This window comes from Schistocerca piceifrons, chromosome 1, assembly GCF_021461385.2.
Source record: "Schistocerca piceifrons isolate TAMUIC-IGC-003096 chromosome 1, iqSchPice1.1, whole genome shotgun sequence".
Classification (NCBI taxonomy): Eukaryota; Metazoa; Arthropoda; class Insecta; order Orthoptera; family Acrididae; genus Schistocerca; species Schistocerca piceifrons.
In genome coordinates, this window is record NC_060138.1 from 912,660,805 (window position 1) to 912,680,293 (window position 19,489).

Genomic DNA, 19,489 nt, shown 5'->3' on the forward strand with positions numbered 1-19,489 from the left:
GTCATTGAAGTAAATCGCGGGCTAGCGCGGGATAATACTGCGACCTGATTTGCTGTTTGTGGTATCAGCCAATCAGAAAAATGCAGGCTCGCGCCAATCTAAGCTGGGAACAAAGCCTTTGTTGCGATCTAAGTCAGTCGGGGCTGAGGGTTCGAACTAGTAACATTTCACTGAAAGCAGCTCCGACGAAAGTACTGTAAAATCACGGAAAAATGCTAATTACGAGTTCACAAAGTAGAAGAAAGTGTATTTAAGTGAACGGTATAGTGGAAGTCGTGTGGAATTTTGGACGGAATGTCAAAATTATTGCTTTTGACTGTTAGTTAAAACCGTGTGGCGTGTTGTGCGGTCTAAGACTGGAACAAGTATTACGTGTAGAGCAGAGTGCATAACATTTGACCGAGCATTTTCGTAACTAAATGATCTAGTGAACTCTATTAACTTCGGTAACGGGTGTAAATACCATAAACTGGCTATGTGTGTGTTTGTGGTGTGCGTGGGAACTTTACATTGTGTAGACACTTAGTACGGACTTGGCAGTATTAACTGTGATCTTTATCGTAAAAATACACCTGAAAATTTACATTGCCGAGTTAAAACTTTTATTTCAGTATTAGCCACATCCCATATACCGGACAATTCTATGTGTGTTGCGACCTGCAATAGACAGTAGTGGTCTAGTATTTTCTACTACAGTTTTTAGCTAGACAAATGAACACTGCTGAACATTGGCAGGGCGGTAAAAAGTAACGTGCCGCACCGTCCAACATCTATTTTGCTCTCTTCATTTCACTGCGGAAATTTACTGTGGCCCTACCTAATCAACACACATCAACCTGCTCTGTACTGCATTTTACATGAATGTGTGAAAAACAATGAAGTCTTTATTACTTAAAATGCTTGACTCGTGTACCAGGTAGAATAGAAAGATCTCATATTTGGACAATATAACAACAATGTCGTAACTTTAGAGTGGTGTGTTGAGTACTAAGCAGGAACCTCGTAAATATAGTGCTCAGTGAGTCAGATGTGTACAGTACACCGTCAAAACACTGAAAGTACTTCCACAACAGTGAAAAATAAAACTCTAAATGCAATAAACAGTCACTAAAGAAGACACAATTACACTATATGGCATTTTAAAACTTCTGGAACAATGTTTTAAGACTGTAAGGTGATATTTACAGTGTTTTTCATTCTGGTTTCCAATATGATTCTGGTTTTTCTGTACAACATCAGATTTTTGTACAAATCACATCCAAAGTTTTTGCTGAAAGCACATTTTTTCTAACAAGGACTTTTTGTTAAGTGCATTAAAAATAAATGAATTCTTTTGTAACCTCGTAAAGGTCACCACATGCTGCATTACAGAAGAAAAAGGCATAAATGCCAACAACTATTACAAAAACATAACACATGTACAACAATTTAATTTTCCTTCACTGACTTCACTGCATCAAGTTTTTCCAAGATTGGGTGAAACTTCTCTTCCTTGACTGCCTCACTTCACCAATGCCATATCTCTTTAGTGTAAAACAGTAGTCTGCTGTCATATTTGCATTTCACCTTTCTTTCCCATCTCTTTAATGTCCAGGTGGAACTGTTCTCCTTGTCCTTCTGACAATGCCAAGCTTTGCTGGAGGAAAATCATTTCCATCTTTACAACCATCTATTGGAAGTTATAAAATCTTTGTTGCCAAGTAAATCAAAGTGAAAATTTTCAGATTAGGCTTTAATAATTGGCCCAATAAGTGGCACATCTTCACTTCTCTTTATTAAAAGCCACCTATTGTCAATTTCACTATCTTATCTACTTTAGTCCTTTTTCTATCCATTCCAATGTCACTTTCGACTGTGTTTACAGAACTTTTAAGATTATTCTCTTATTTCACCCATCCCCTGCCTGTTTCTTCCGGTACAGCACAATCACATGTAAACTTGCTTTAGTTTCACGATTATTCACATAGTCAATAGCTTCTAGTTCATCATTTGCACGGTTCCACAGAAATCTATAGTCCAATTAAAATTACTTGATAGTTAAATCAAACAATGCCACGAACCTACTATGCTGTCATAGTAGGAGGAGAGGTGATACTCCTACGTGGCGCGTCCCAGGTGGCGGATAGGGAATTCCTCACTGGTTTACTGGCGGACTTGAGTGAAATAAAATAGCTCTCGCGGACCAAACACACCCCCTGCGGTTAACAACCGTAGTTGTAAATCGGAGCGTGCTCCAACTAAGGTTGACAACCTTCGACAGTCAAAAATGGAAAGGTCTTTTAGGAAAAAAATTCCACCGTCCTGCTCAAAAAGGCAGGAAAAGGCTACATCGGATTCGGTGGGTAGTCAACTAGAAGACAGCAACGAATCAGAGCGTTTGCAACCATCCAAATGCACTCTAAAACACAAAAAGAAGATTAAACATGAGCAAATAAGTTATATAGCAATACGCAACATAAACTCACTACTTCAGACCGGAAAACTCAAGGAGCTCACAGATGAACTAAATAAACAAAAAATTTTAATAGCAGGGATCCAAGAAATGAGAAACACAACAGAGGACCCATTCGAATCACAAGGATATAGAATTTATAATGGGAAACCAGGACCGAGGGCAATGAAACAATGTCCCCAGTTTGGAACAGGGTTTTTAGTAAACATAAAAATAATAGATTCAGTAACGGATTTCCAAGCAGGATCACCAAGAATTGCGACTCTAAGCTTTAAAACAATGAATAAAACCTATACAATAATAAATGCTCATGCCCCAACAAATGAAAAAAAATTGTCTAACAAAAACAAAGGAAGAGGTAGATAAATTTTGGGACCTTCTAGAACAAACTATGAACAGAGTAAATAAAAAGAATGTAAAAATCTTATTGGGAGATTTCAATGCTCACTTGGGAAAAGATAGGAAATATAAAGATATAATTGGAAAATGGAGTTCACATAAATTTACAAACAAAAACGGTCAAAGACTTGTAGAACTCTGCAGAGAACACAACATTACATCTAAATCAACATACTTTAAGAGGAAGCCAAGTAAACTTAAAACATGGAAACATCCAGACTGGAGGAAGGGCGAGTGGCAGCTAGACCATGTCTGTATGGACAAAAATTTTCATAAGGAGATCCACAATGTTTAAGTACTGAGAGGAGTAGACACAGGCTCAGACCATTTTATGGTTAAAATTAAAATCAAATTCACACCATTCAACAAACAACACAAACCATCAAATTAACAGATGATCGAGAACAACTACTGCCTAATCTTAAAAAAGAAGCAGAGAATCTAGCTCCCTTGAACCCACGAAGGAAACATGCATGGTGGACATCAGAATGTGACAAATTCCATGAAGATAGCACCAAGCATGGTTAAAGTTTCAAACACATAAAACTGAAGAAAATGCCATCAACCTAAAACAATGAAAGAAAAAAATTCACTCAAAATATTAGAAGAATCAAGAGAGGATTTCATAAAGATATTATAAAGTCTATAGAAGGTAATTATCATAAAACCAACTCCAGGAACTACTACAAAATCTTTGGGAAACAACTACAACAATATGAGGCCCCTACACTAATACTGAAAGATGAAGATGGAAGAATGACACACAGTAACAAGGAAAATGCAGAAATCATGGCAAAAGCATTTTACAAACTTCTGAATTGTGAGGAACCCAAAGAACCCTTACAAATCAACATAAATACCCCAATAAAAACCAAACATAACAAACTAGACCCTCCAACTTTCCAAGAAGTAGAAGAAATTCTTAAAGAACAAAAAAATTATAAGGCACGTGGAGAATATCAGGTTTTTGTTGAAATGTGGAAATATGCAAGTGACACAGTCAAGACCTCCTTACACATGGTTCTAACAAAATTTGGGTAACAGAACAATTTCCCGAACATTGGACCACAGCTATCATCCACCCACTACACAAAAAGGGAGATAAGAGCAACCCAGACAACTACAGAGGAATCTCTCTCCTAGATTGCACATATAAAATTCTATCCAAGATCCTATATGAAAGAATCAAGGAGCAATTAGAACAGGAGTTAGGGGAATATCAGGGAGGTTTCAGACCATGGAGAAGCTGTGCAGAGCAGATAATTAGTTTAAAATTGATTATGGCATACTACAAGAAACGGAACAAACCTCTGGCAATAACATTTGTAAATTTTAAGAAGGCATATGACTGTCTCCACAGACCTTCAGTACTAAAAATTTTAAGAAATCTAGGACTCCATCCAAAACTAATTAAAATAATACAACTCACTCTAACCAACACCAAATCAAAAGTGAAATTTAGAGGAGAAATTTCAGAACCATTCCTCATAAAAACAGGCTTAAGACAAGGTGACTGCCATTACTTATCAGCTGTGCACTGGAATACATAATGAGAGAATGGTACAAGGGCAATCCAAAGAGGATAAGAATTGGAAGTGCAAAAGATGATATTAGCTTAAACTGCTTGGGATTCGCTGATGATCTTGCTCTCCTAGTCAACACCGTTCAAGAAGCCAGGCAACAAGGGAAATCACTACAAGAAATAGCAGAGAAAGTAGGCCTTAGAATATCATTTGAAAAAACGGAGATTATGCTAACTGATCCACCACTTGCAAACAAAATTACAATAGGAGAACAGGAAATCAAAATTGTTGATAAATTTAAATATTAAGGTGAAATAATAACATACAATCTAAATGAGAAGCCATCATGGCAAAATAGAATAAAAAAACTGAACTATGCAAATTACATTACCAAAACTACATACAACAAAAAAAGCCTATCTATAGATGCAAAATTAAAACACTATAAAACAGTTACACAACCAGAAATAACGTATGCAGCTGAAACTATCTTCAAAACAACTAATACAGCAGAAATTGACAGAATACTAAAAATAGAAAGAAGAATAATCAGGACATGTATAAATAAACAGTATAAAATAAATGGACGTTGGAGAATAGCATCAAATGAAACAGTATATAAGAAAATACACTCCTGGAAATTGAAATAAGAACACCGTGAATTCATTGTCCCAGGAAGGGGAAACTTTATTGACACATTCCTGGGGTCAGATACATCACATGATCACACTGACAGAACCACAGGCACATAGACACAGGCAACAGAGCAAGCACAATGTCGGCACTAGGACAGTGTATATCCACCTTTCGCAGCAATGCAGGCTGCTATTCTCCCATGGAGACGATCGTAGAGATGCTGGATGTAGTCCTGTGGAACGGCTTGCCATGCCATTTCCACCTGGCGCCTCAGTTGGACCAGAGTTCGTGCTGGACGTGCAGACCGCGTGAGACGACGCTTCATCCAGTCCCAAACATGCTCAATGGGGGACAGATCCGGAGATCTTGCTGGCCAGGGTAGTTGACTTACACCTTCTAGAGCACGTTGGGTGGCACGGGATACATGCGGACATGCATTGTCCTGTTGGAACAGCAAGTTCCCTTGCCGGTCTAGGAATGGTAGAACGATGGGTTCGATGACGGTTTGGATGTACCGTGCACTATTCAGTGTCCCCTCGACGATCACCAGTGGTGTACGGCCAGTGTAGGAGATCGCTCCCCACACCATGATGCCGGGTGTTGGCCCTGTGTGCCTCGGTCGTATGCAGTCCTGATTGTGGCGCTCACCTGCACGGCGCCAAACACGCATACGACCATCATTGGCACCAAGGCAGAAGCGACTCTCATCGCTGAAGACGACACGTCTCCATTCGTCCCTCCATTCACGCCTGCCGCGACACCACTGGAGGCGGGCTGCACGATGTTGGGGCGTGAGCGGAAGACGGCCTAACGGTGTGCGGGACCGTAGCCCAGCTTCATGGAGATGGTTGAGAATGGTCCTCGCCGATACCCCAGGAGCAACAGTGTCCCTAATTTGCTGGGAAGTGGCGGTGCGGTCCCCTATGGCACTGCGTAAGATCCTGCGGTCTTGGCGTGCATCCGCGCGTCGCTGCGGTCTGGTCCCAGGTCGACGGGCACGTGCACCTTCCGCCGACCACTGGCAACAACATCGATGTACTGTGGAGACCTCATGCCCCACGTGTTGAGCAATTCGGCGGTACGTCCACCCGGCCTCCCGCATGCCCACTATACGCCCTCGCTCAAAGTCCGTCAACTGCACATACGGTTCACGTCCACGCTGTCGCGGCATGCTACCAGTGTTAAAGACTGCGATGGAGCTCCGTATGCCACGGCAAACTGGCTGACACTGACGGCGGCGGTGCACAAATGCTGCGCAGCTAGCGCCATTCGACGGCCAACACCGCGGTTCCTGGTGTGTCCGCTGTGCCGTGCGTGTGATCATTGCTTGTACAGCCCTCTCGCAGTGTCCGGAGCAAGTATGGTGGGTCTGACACACCGGTGTCAATGTGTTCTTTTTTCCATTTCCAGGAGTGTAGAACCAGTCATGAGCACAATCAGGAAGAAATGCATCTCATTCTTTGGACATCTGATGAGAACTCCAGAAAACAGAATTAGTAAAAAAATAATATAAAAATTGTGGAATAGCAAGAGCAACATTAAATGAATCACAGAAATTAAGGAAGATATAAAAGAGCTTCAAATTACAGTAGATGACCTAAAAAACAAGACAGAGAAAACCAGAATACTGCAAGACCCGCAAACCAGACTACAAATGAAAATCAATAAAAGGAGTACAGGAAGAGTTGTCTCAGATGAAGAAAGAAAGAAAATATCTGAAAGAATGAAGAAATATTGGGCAGACAGAAGAGCAAAACACCTTTCATATAAGAATAGCCTCTACTAATTATATTACCTAAATATCATATTAAGTTATTGTAGAACCAAATTGTATCCCTGTTTAACAACTTGATTAGAACTTTGTATTTTTGACTACAATGGTCCAATGAAGGCCATAAAATAAATAATAATAATAAATAATAAACAAACAATGGAATCCCCAGGTAGGAATATCCACAATGTAGGAAAAGACAGATTGCTATTTACCATAAAGAAGACGCATAAAGTTGCAGTTGGCATGATTGAAAGACAATTACTTATACCTTTCAGCCACACCCTTCGTCAGTAAGCAAGCACACAAATTGGTTGGTTGGTTGGTTGCTTGCTTGCTTGTGCCTATATTGTTGATGTTATTTGATAGTTGACACTTCACGTGCTGAATCTGGTTTCCTCCAAGCAAAGCGCTCAATATAACGCCCAAACCATTTGCTGTTGCCAAACTGCCACAATAAATGGTCAGTTCACTTCCAATTCCTTACCGCCACTCTTTCTTTTCGTGTCTGGATCCCGAATCCTGGATCTGGCACTTTTGTTTCATATTTCAACACACACCCACACATGCACACGCATACACATACGCGTGCGCACGCACGCACGCAGGCACGCACACGCACACGCACACACACACACACACACACACACACACACACACACACACACGACACTGACAATGTACATGCATTTCATACACAGCACAGTGCAAACATTACTGGAGCCTTCTGCACTAGATGTGATTTAGCATCACATACAAAGTTATCATAATCACAGAGATCGGCTTACATCAGAAAAGTTTCAATCAACATTACATGAAGCCAAATTTCTTGAAGACCACAATTATCATTGCTACTGGGGTACCACAGCCATAAATGTAACAACTTTACACCGTACAGTGTCATAGTGCAGTGTTTGGCATATTAACCTGTCATGAACAAGCTCACTGGTTTGAACCTCACAAAATAAAGCAAAATTTTTTTTCACTTTTTCAATGTAATCATAAGACTTTCATTATTATTTATATTTAATTAGTTGATTTAAATGTAATTTGCTTAATTTCTAAGACTTCGGCATGTCATTTTCATTTCTTGTACCAACTTTTTTTTATTTTCTCTTATTTTTCATACTATTATTCTTCTTTCATATGGAATCTGCTTGTATAGACTATAAACTACAACCAAGTACCAACCAGGACTGCTCATCAGTTGGTAATGTGGCAGCTCGTGCAGCTAGTGTTTTCATTATCATTTATATTTAGTTAGTTGATTTAAATGTAATTTTCTTAATTTCTAATACTTTTGCATGTAATTTTCATACTTGTAATGATTTTTTTTTATTTTCTCTTATTTCTCATACTATTATTCTTCTTTCATTTGGAATCTGCTCGTATAGACTATAACTACAACCAAGTACCGACCACGACTGCTCATCAATTGGTAATGCGGCAGCTTGTGCAGTTAGTGTAAGTATTTAGTGCTGCAACTGTATTTTTTCTGTCTTGAGTTTGCTTGTGGAGTTCAGCTATAATCGCTGTGAACAAAGCAGCCATGATTTTAATTCTGCTACAGATTGCTGACTGCCGTTTTCTCAGACACACTGCATATCGCAAGTTGTGGTTAGCTTTCGATATGAATTTAAATTCAGGACTACAAAAAGTATCGTCTGCTGCCATTAAGTCATTGGTCACTTAAAATTAGCTGTCAACACAGAACATCTCACATTTCCAACATACTTCAAGACCATTACCAGAGACAGACAATAAGGGAAGTTACATTGAAACACTGACTACTACATTTAAAAATGAATAATAATGAACCTATAAAAACATTGTTTTAGGATACCAGCACTTCTCTTTTGCTGTAGATTCTAATTGCCACAGGCACTTGCAATTTTAGCACGAGATGAGAATTTTCTGCAGAGGGGTAAAACAAATGGTAAAGGATGAGTCTGGGTTCTGGATAAATTTTGGAACATGTACAGCAATACTAACAGGTTGACGAAAGACAGCCACATTTAATTCTAGAATATTGTTCAAGTGTATTGGACCCTTATCAGATAGGACTAAGAAGGGATATTGAATGTACACAGAGAAGGGCAGCACAAATGGTCACAGGTTTGTTTTATCTGTGGGAGAGTGTCACAAGGATCCTGAAGGAGCTGAAGTGAAAGACTCTTGAAGATAGATGTAAACTATCCAAAGAAAGTCTATAAACAACCAGCTTTAATTGATGATTCTATGTGTTGCTCACACAGGGATCATGAGTATAAGATTACAGCAGTTACTGCATGCACAAGGGCATTCCTAACAATCATTCTTCTCGCGCTCCATATGCGTGTGGAACATGAAGAAATCGTAATAACTGGTACAGTGGAACATATCCTCTGCCACGCACCTCACGATGGTTTGCAGAGTATACAGGTAGATGGAGATTTTATTTTGGGGGGCATACCTTATACCATGTTATACCCGAATCCACAGTATATAGGGTTTCTACTGCATTTTCAAATCTGCACATATTGTCCAAGAATAGTTTATGTATTTCAATACAGCTTTGATCATTTTCATACATATCCTCATGGCATACTGAATGTACAGTAAGTATTTAGCCAAACAAATTTCAATTATATAAAAGTACACCTTTCAAGCTATGTTTTAACGAGTCTGTAAACAACCTCTAAGGACTCGAATCATAAGTGATGTTAAAGAAATTCAATAAACACTAAATATCACAAAAAACCATGTGGTCTTAATCTTTAAAGAATTTTATTTATTCCTTTTCTCTGTTCCTTTACCAAGACAATGATACTCTGAGTAGTAGATGAGTTTTTGCTTTCAGTCTTGACCCAAGCAATATGGTGGTGTCTTGTCAATTCAACTCTTGAATTAATCATTTAGTTTGTTTTGTATAAATAACACTTGTGCAGAATCTTCTTCCAGCTTTTAAACACCACATTAATTTTCTGAGCCGCTGTCCTGTGTAAACCTTCGAGAATTGTAGGTGGAATTGGAACAGGAAGAGATTCACTATGTGTAACTGGTCGTAATTCCAAAGAAATGTTAGGATATTTTATACACTTCTTATTTTTTGTGTTGTGATCTTCAACATTAACCACACAAAAATAGCAATCATATACATAATTTTGCAGCCCCTTCCAATCAGTAGGAAATGCAAAAGACATTGATTTCCTCTTCCCATTTTTTCAGTATGTCCCTCAAAACACATACGGTACATCTTGTGAGGTGCCTATCTTTTGTCGATCATCAGCACTTACACCAAAATATGTGCAGTAGACATTTTTTTACAAAACTATTAATGTCCTATCTTTGCTTAGCAATTATGTAGCTACCACAAAGTAACAGAATACGTTTGAGTTATTTCAAACACTTGCAGGAATTCATTTCTAAGAAACTGCAAAACTACATTTAACAGCACAAACGTAACCTCACAATGCTATAGCATCTCAATAATGAAATCAAGTTTCTCACCTAACAGCCATATGGGTGTGACAAGTGTGGCCAACTACTCCATTTTACCGAACTAAAATTTCCCTTACTTGTAATAAAATTTCTCACTGTGGAACTTAGGTTTAAATGAAAAATGAATTTACTTGACCTGTGAAAAAAGCTATACACAATAGTAAATAAATAATAACAGACCTGAAATCGGGACAAAAAACATATTTCAGGAACAGTGAAATTACGAAAATATCAAAAATCACGCTGCACAACATTATCGGGAAACAGACGTCAGCCTCTAGCTCTAACCAAGCCTGTATTAACCAACGTGTCTTCTTCCAAGGAAAAGAAAACATGAAAGTTTAGCTGATGAACTAATAATCCACTGAAAATATACATTCTACAAAAGGAGTGTTTTAGTTGTTTTTAAGCGTACTTCCCACTCTACAATTATACATCATTCCTTATCACTAACAAACAGAGGTTGATATTTGCTATAAAGTTCGCTAAAAAGATGTAAATGGCGTCAGTCTAGTATCACTAATTCTGACACGCCCCCCCCTCTCTGCACAGTTACGCTTTAAATATTTGACAACACAATGCATTTAAGTGTTTAACAACTTACCGTAAATACATCAACGCTTGGTCGAACCAGATCGAAGTTCAGAAGAAAAAATGCGTAATCACTTAAAGCATCTGAGTATTTGGGATGTTTGACACCAAACACTTCCCTAGCAAGATAAACCGACTGACGAGAGAGAAGTCCTGCTTTCTTAAATTCTCGTTTCACAACACAAGATTTCGCAACCTGCCGCAGCACATCAACTATTACGTGAACGGGAACACCACATGCTGCCTGATGTAATGCGTCTATGCTCCACCGATATGCCTGGAATGAGAGTAAAGTTACATGTATTTCCGAATCACTAAACTTCATTCGTTCTAACATATTTTAAATTTGATATAGATTATATACAGAATCACAAATTTGCAAGTACTGTGAAAAACATTTACACATTTACATAATGCCAAAAAAACACTCTAAAGGAATACTGGCAAGTGTGTGGTATTTAATGTGGTCTGATGAGTCACAATTTTGCCTCTTTTCAAATGATGCAAGGTGGTAAGTGCACTGATGGCTCAATGAGGGGTTTAACCTGCACTATGTGGAAGGTGTAGTTCAGGCCAGACACGGTTCTGCAATGTTTTGAGGTGTTTTTCATACCATGACTTGGGGTGAATGTTTAATTTCAGCACTGATGGTGACCAAGTGTTGTCCTAGATCTTCTAGATCTTAATGATGGGTGTGCTGTGGACACACTTGTTTTCCAAGATGATGACAACCTTGGTCACATGACTACACACATATGTTCTCAGTCTGATGAACAGCAAATCATACTGTCAGATCTTGACTGATCCATTAAATCACATGATCTCTGTCCCATATAAAATGTCACACTATCTGGAACAGTGGATGAAAGGTAGCAATATCTCCCCAATCTGGTAGCTCCATTTCACATAATTATCAATGAGTGGCCCTATCTGCATAACATACCTGAAGAAACTTTCGAACTCTCTTCCTTTGCAAATACAGGCTGTTATCAAGGCTACAGATGGTGTTACACAGCACTGGCAAGAGGTCTCAAGAAGACTACATTTCTTGTCCAGGATGCTTATAAGTGGTAACTTACCTACAGTTTATGCATAGTCAGTCCTCCACAAGCATCGCAGGACTGAACTTGATAGTTTCAATGGCTGGGATCTCTTTTCTGTACAACTAATTTCGGTTAATTTCCAGTTAATGTGCATCATACTGTGGACACCACAAGACCTGAAGAAGATCCCAGCAGAAGGGTTGGAATGTCAATTGTATAAAAGAGATATAACGTGTCCTAACAACCTAGAAGATTTTACCTTCTGTGATGAAGACCACGAAAGCTTGCAGACTTACTTTTACTTCAATGTTCTGTCACTCCTTACGTCAGGGAATTAAGGCTTTGGCTCACGTTGAAAGCAGATAGCCATTAATATTAGGTTGCTTATGAGGACAATACAGAACTTTAGCTACATGCATTTATAAACTTTAAAGAAGAGTGAAGACAGGCTAACATTTTCAGATGATTTAAGAAGGGTACCTAACAATTAGAAAAAAGTGCAGGTCATTCCCATTTTCAAGAGGGATCATGAGGGAGACATATTAAATTAAAGGCCTATATCACCGATGTCATCTGTAATAGAATTATGTAACACATTTTATGCTCAGCATTATGACATCTCGTGAACCAAATACGAGCTTACCGAGTATCAGATCAGATTTGTGACTGGATACATGACTTCCTTGCATACAGAACTCAACAGATGATTTTTAATGGAATAAAACTGATAAACATAAAGATAATTGCAGCATTACCCCAAGCAAGCATCACTGGGCTGTTACTATTTACAATTTATATTTGTGATTTGTTGGATAATGCTGGAGCCCTGTGAAGTTACTCGCGGAAAACACCATTTTTAAAGAAAGGTTGCAAAGTCAGAAGACTGCACCAAAAAGCAGGAAGACCTGGAGAGGATCAACAATTCGGACAGAAACCGGTAGTTCATCTTAAAGGTGAATAAATATATTATGAATACATGGTGAAGATATACATTATTGTTTGTTTACACTACATATGTGAAATCGCTGAAAATAGTAACTACTGTAAAATATTTAGGAGTAATCATCCATAAAACAGTAATAATTTTAAAATATCTAGGTGTAACCATCCATAAAGCTAAACTGGAATGACCACATAAAACAAAAAGTAGGAAAAGCAGACACCAGACTGAGTTTCACTGAGTAAAATGTAATTCATTCATCAAAGAAGTAGCTTACAAAACATCTCATTCAACTGATGCTTGAATATTGTTCATCTGCCTGGGATTCTTACTATGTAGTTTTAATAGAAGAAATAGAGAATACCCAATAAAGAGCAGTGTGTTTCAATACAGGGTTGTTTACTCGCATGAGAGCTTTAAGCATATGCTCAATAAACTACTGTGGTGGATTCTACAAGAGAAGCATTGGGCATCATGGAGAGCTTTATTGCTGAAAATTTGAGAGCATATGTTCCATCAAGAGCCAATCAGGAAAAATCACAGAAATTAGATGCCATATGGAGTTTTAGTGACAAACCTCCTCACGCGTCAACCATGAATGAAACAGTGCTATGAAAAGCATCCTCTGCCACAGACCATAAAGCGGCTTGTGGAGTACAGAAGTAGATGTAGGCTGGATAAAGAAACAGTTAACAAGTGATGCTCTGTGGGTTAAGTGAAGACTGATCACATGTACCGCTGTCCACATCAAACATTTTTGGGTCACATGTGACCCACAGCTACTAGCATTATCTGTGATACATTCAAAGGCAACCAACCTGTAATATGGAGTCTCCTGACATTTTTACCGACTACCCATACAGAAGAGTAACTTCTCTCAAGTGGCAGAGCATATAAAAGTTTTAACCACTGAGAGTCATTCATTCATCAATCAAATTCTGTAAATCCCATCGGAGCCATGAGGCACGTGGAATGCGTCAACAGACAGAAGCAGCCACTGGAGACAACTTTTGGAAGAGACAGTCTACAATCTCACAAAAATGGTCCTGTAATATCCTGGTTTACATAGTCAAAGCATGCTGATCCACAAGGAGAAAGTTCTCAGGATTTAACACATCATCAACAATAAAAAAGTCTTCCAGACAAGGAACACAAACTTGAATTGAAAAAGGAAGGATGTGTCATAGACTGCCTTTTCAAAAACATGATCACACCATTTGCCTGAAATGATTCATGCAATCCATGGAAAAGAGAGCACTGTATGTTTTAATCCCAGTCCTCCCAAGTGTTTGAGCCAGCAAGCTAACCACTGTATCACCTCACTTGCTGCTGATTTAAAGAGAATGCGGCAGCATATTACCAAGTAACCGTGCTACTGAAGGGGACAAAAAGACAATACAAAGAAGCACTTCATTTAGGCATGGGTGACATTTTTTGTGGAGTGCACTCGAGTTTCATATAAAACTTTATTGCTGGGATAAACAGCTAAAAAAAGTTTTCTGCTCCACCCACATATCTGAAAATATGTGAGAAGCAGGGAATGAAACAATAAGCACCATCATATTAAAAAAGTAACTTTATTGCAAAATAAAAATGAAACATAACCAAAATAAGGGCTATTCCTTCAAAAGTGCACCTTTTTGCACATCTATAAAATCAATGTATGCTCCTGGATGACATACAGTACTGTGTGTGTGGCCCAATGCTTTGTAACATGCTTGGATCCTCTTCAGCATCATCTTCAGAAGATTGTCAAGACATTGCTACTCGAGCTTGTTCCACTCTTCACCAGCAGGCACCCCTCCCACCCCCCTCCCCCTGAGGTGACCCAGTGTTTCAGAAGGATTCCTGTAGCAATACACTGCAAGTTTCAACTAGTCCTATGCACACTCGATAGGACTCATGTCGACAGGTACTGCAGGCCATTTCATTTGGTTGATTTCTTCCTCCTGGAACAAGGAGTTCACAAGTGAGTGCAGTATACTCACTACTCTGAGTGGCAAATAGACTGTCGAAATATTGGCTGCAGAGATAGAAAATAAGTTGCAGGATCTGTTTCCCAATTACAGCACACCCTCAAATTACCCTCAATAATGATGAGGTGTCCAACATCTGCAGATGTTACCATCCCAAAACATGACAGAAAGTAAGTTGCAGGAATTGTTTCCCAATTAGTGCACAACCCTCAAATTAACCTAGATAACAATGAGGTGTCCAACATCTGCAAACATCTGCAGAGGTTCAAATCCAAAAGCATGACTTTTAACTCATCACCCTGCTGAACCAGTGAGGCTACATTCCTGAATTGTGCATTGGATCTAATTGACTTTACACTTCTCTACAGCAACTATCAGCCACATATTCACTCATCTGTGAAGAGAACCTGTTGCCACTGATACAGGTTCCATTCCAAGTGTTTCCTTGCCCACCTTCTTCACACGGTACAGTGTTGGTAGGGAGAAAGAGGTTGTTATGTTGTTCATAATGAACGCCTAGAAGTGAAATTAATCATGTGAAAAATTAAGACTGTTTAGCAGTTTCCCTGCTAGTATGGCCTACCCAGCTGCTTCCAAAAGAGCACTGTGCATTCTCCGGGGGCTAGTGTTGTTGATTGTAGGAGTCCACTGTGAGGTAGATCTTCAATGTTGTGAGTGTCACTATAGTTGCTGAATCTTCGAACAATGTCTAATGTTGAGCCCCAATTCAATGTGAAACTTTTCATACTGACGACCTTTCTTGCCCTAAGGCGACCATTCATAAATTGTCTAAGCTTTCAATGACAGAGTTACAGCGTCACAGTGAAAAGCATATACAAATGCTGTACCAAACTGTACTGACGATGCACATTTGATTTTGATAGACCACCCCCCCCCCCCCCCCCCCCAATTCAACAGGTAACTGTACAGTATAATACAGTAAAATGTTGTCTTATTGTTTCACACAAAAGGGAGAATAAATGATTACCAAAGTTACACAGACCATCTTGCAGTCTGAAGTGCTTATCTTGGCATGGACAGTGCACCTGAGTACCTCAACATGATGACGTGAAAGGATGATGCCCAGGACCTACTGCCAGCTGGACTAAGAATTTTAACTTGTCATGGATATACAATGCAGTAAATCTTATGTCAGAAATAAAAATTTTCAGGCCAATAAGTAATGAAGAACAAAGAAACCAGGCAAATGACATTCCCAGCATTTTTCATAACTGTTCTGTGTCATTCACACACGTAATTGGTTCAAAATTATCATTAAATATGTAGAGTGAACTTTTGCAATCACGCATCACAAGAGTTTTATTTAGGATTCACTAACAGGTCTGATTATACTAATGACCAAAGCAATCACATCCCGTCTCCCCCCAATCAAAACACAGAGAAAAGAAGTTGTTAACACATTAATAGAAAAGACCTGCCCACCTTAAAAAGCTGAGTAAACTCAAAAAGTGGCCACAGACTAACACACGTCAACAAAGGCACTACTTTCTAGCAGTAATGAGGAATACTCTGAAGGTATGTTCAACTTCGTGACATACCAGACACATTAAAAAACTGACAAACTGATATGTATGAAGAACAAGCATTTGGGCATCCATTACCAGCCACTGTCTACGACAGTTGATTGTTAAAGTGCATCTATTTGTTGCTTAACTTGCCAAAACTGTGTGACTAAACTATACTGGGGAGTTCGATTTACATATACCACAGATAAAATTTACAATCAAAGATAAAATGTTACAAGCACCAAGTATACAAAAATAGAGATGTTCAAGGTGTTGCAAAATCATATGATTAATTTTTAGGCAGTTTACAGTTGAAACTGGTAGCAGCTAGTATACTGCCAAGCAGTGAAAACTGAAATTTCTCTGAGAGCAAAAACATGAAATGAGGATATTCTGGGAATTGTCTTGCTAGAGATCCTCATTCCAGTAGATCAAGTTGAGTTGTCTCCTACGAGTCCCTGGGAAAGGTGTTAAAAAATCTTAATATCAGAAAATTCAGGATAGAATATCAACAATATTATGAAAAGGATAGATTGCTACTTACCATGTATTGGAGAGGTTCAGCTGTAGACAGACCCAACAAAAAGACTGCTAGACAAGTAAGCTTTTGGCTAAGAGGCCTTCTTCTGAAGTAGACCCCCCCACCCCTCCACACACACACACACACACACACACACACACACACACACACACACACACACACAATTCTCAGACAAACATGACCATTGTCTCTGGCTGCCGAGACTGCGAGCAACTGCACATGATGGAAGAAGCAATCTGGGTGGTGGTGGTGGTGGTGGTGGTGGTGGTGGTGGTGGTAAGGAAGTGGATAGGTTGGGGATGGGGGTATAGCAGGGTAAGAGTGCGCGACAGTAAAGTGCCACCTGCAGAGACCAACTGGGACAAAGTGGGGAGAGGGTATGACAGCAGCGTGCAGTCGTGAGTTTAGGTGTAGAGCAGGGAATGGTGCAGGCAGTGGAAAAGGAGACAAGTTAAATGATTGTGGGTGCACTGGTGGACTTGTAGAATAGAAGGCTGTGTAGTCCTGGAGTGGGAACTGAGAAAGGGGTAGGTGGATGAAGGACAATGATAACAAAGGTTGAGGTCAGAGTGTTACAGAAACATAGGATATATTGCAGGGACAGGTCCCACCTGCACGATTCAGAAAAGCTGGCATTGGTAGGAAGGATCAAAATGGCAAAGGCTGTGAAGAAGTTACTGAAATGAAGAACCTTGTGTTGGATTGCACAATCAGCAACCGAGAGGTCCAGCTGTTTCTTGGCCACAATATGTCAGTGGTCATTCTTGCGTACAGACAGCTTGTTGATTGTCATGCCCACATGGAAAGCAACACAGTGGTAGCTTGTAGATCACATGACTGCTTTCACAGGTAGCCTTGCCTTTTGACAGGATAGGTGATGCTTGTGACTGGACTGGAGAAGTTGGTGATGGGAGGATGTATGGGACAGGTCTTGTGTCTATTTTTATTACAGGGATATGAGCCATGAGAATTCGGAACAGGGGTGGAGTAGGGATGGACAAGGATACTGGGTAGGTTCAGTGGGATGCGGAGTACCATTATGTTGGGAAGGATAGTGAATAAGACATTCTTCATTTCAGAGCATGACAAGAGGCAGTCGCCTACCATGCAACTTGCTTCTTCCACTGCTGTCTGATTCTGATGATGTATCGATATTGGGTGGGACAGCCCATGTTTCCCATGAAACAGTATTGGATAAATTATTCTTTTAAGATGTGTCCGTGATTGTTTTTAGAACATTGTAGTGCTCAATGTAAAACACACAAATGCTGCATTCAAGACTTGGTGACAAAGCTGAAAACAAAGGGAACATTGTTAAATATGAACAGAACAGCACCTGCAATTAATGGAAGAAAGTGTGGATGAGCTAAAGACGTGATTGTTGGCATTACCCAATACTCTAGCAGCAAAGTTCATGAACACACAGTGCTGTGTTGAACTTTACACCATTGAGGGTGGGGGGTTCACTTCCAGCATCTCTTGTAATGCACGTTTATTTCTCAGCCATAACGATATGTCATGTATAAATTTGGTTTCATATCCTCTTTTATTACAATTTTTATAATGTATTACACTTGTAACCACATATGTTAACGCAAATTTTTAAAGGTTTAATTTTTAAGTGGTCTAGAATTTAAAGATGTAATTAATAAGGAAATATTAAGAAAATCTTGATTTGAATAAATGCATAAAGGTAAAAAAATGAAATGACAACTTGCAAATTTAAAATACTACATTTACTTAGTTCTTCCATCATTACCTCGGCATATTCACTTCTTGAGAAATACAAGACAGAAAACTCCGTAAATAATCCTGCAAGATTTGTGGTGTTATCTGTCTTTCTTAGTTCTTGGACTAAACTGTAAGCAAGTTGAAACGTCTGCTCTGCGCCATCAAAATTGTAAAAAGCCGCTTGCGTATGAAGTAATCTGAAAGACAACGGAATATTACTCAGCGGATTATACATACACAACTTCATTATTTGCAACAATATACTAACTTAATAATAACAAACAATTTTAATTGTTGTTGTTGTCGTGGTCTTCAGTCCTGAGACTGGTTTGATGCAGCTCTCCATGTTACTCTATCCTCGCACTTGTATAGACCCTCCATATACTCCTTCCACCTTTCTGCTTTCCCTTCTTTGCTTAGAACTGGGCTTCCATCTGAGCTCTTGATTTTCATACAAGTGGTTCTCTTTTCTCCAAAGGCCTCATTAATTTTCCTGTAGGCAGTATCTATCTTACCCCTAGTGAGATAAGCCTCTACATCCTTACATTTGTCCTTTAGCCATCCCTGCTTAGCCATTTTGCACTTCCTGTTGATCTCATTTTTGAGACGTTTGTATTCCTTTTTGCCTGCTTCATTTACTGCATTTTTATATTTCCTCCTTTTATCAATTAAATTCAATATTTCTTCTGTTACCCAAGGGTTTCTACTAATCCTCGTCTTTTTGCCCACTTGATCGTCTGCTGCCTTCACTACTTCATCTCTCAAAGCTACCCATTCTTCTTCTACTGTATTCCTTTCCCCATGCCTATCAATTGTTCCCTTATGCTCTCCCTGAAACTCTGTACAACCTCCGGTTTAGTCAGTTTATCCAGGTCCCATC

At 39.3% G+C, this 19,489-nt stretch overlaps 1 protein-coding gene across 1 annotated transcript in view; it reads right to left on the reverse strand.

Annotated features, from left to right (window-relative positions):
• The window catches only part of LOC124717020 (amyloid protein-binding protein 2), a 130,372-nt gene that overhangs the window by 64,697 nt on the left and 46,186 nt on the right, over positions 1-19,489 (reverse strand). The window contains exons 6-7 of the mRNA XM_047243678.1: positions 18,638-18,806; positions 10,866-11,129 (exon numbers count right to left, since the gene is read on the reverse strand). Of these exons, the coding sequence (XP_047099634.1) occupies positions 10,866-11,129; positions 18,638-18,806 (433 nt within the window). The remainder of the gene's footprint in view (positions 1-10,865; positions 11,130-18,637; positions 18,807-19,489) is intronic.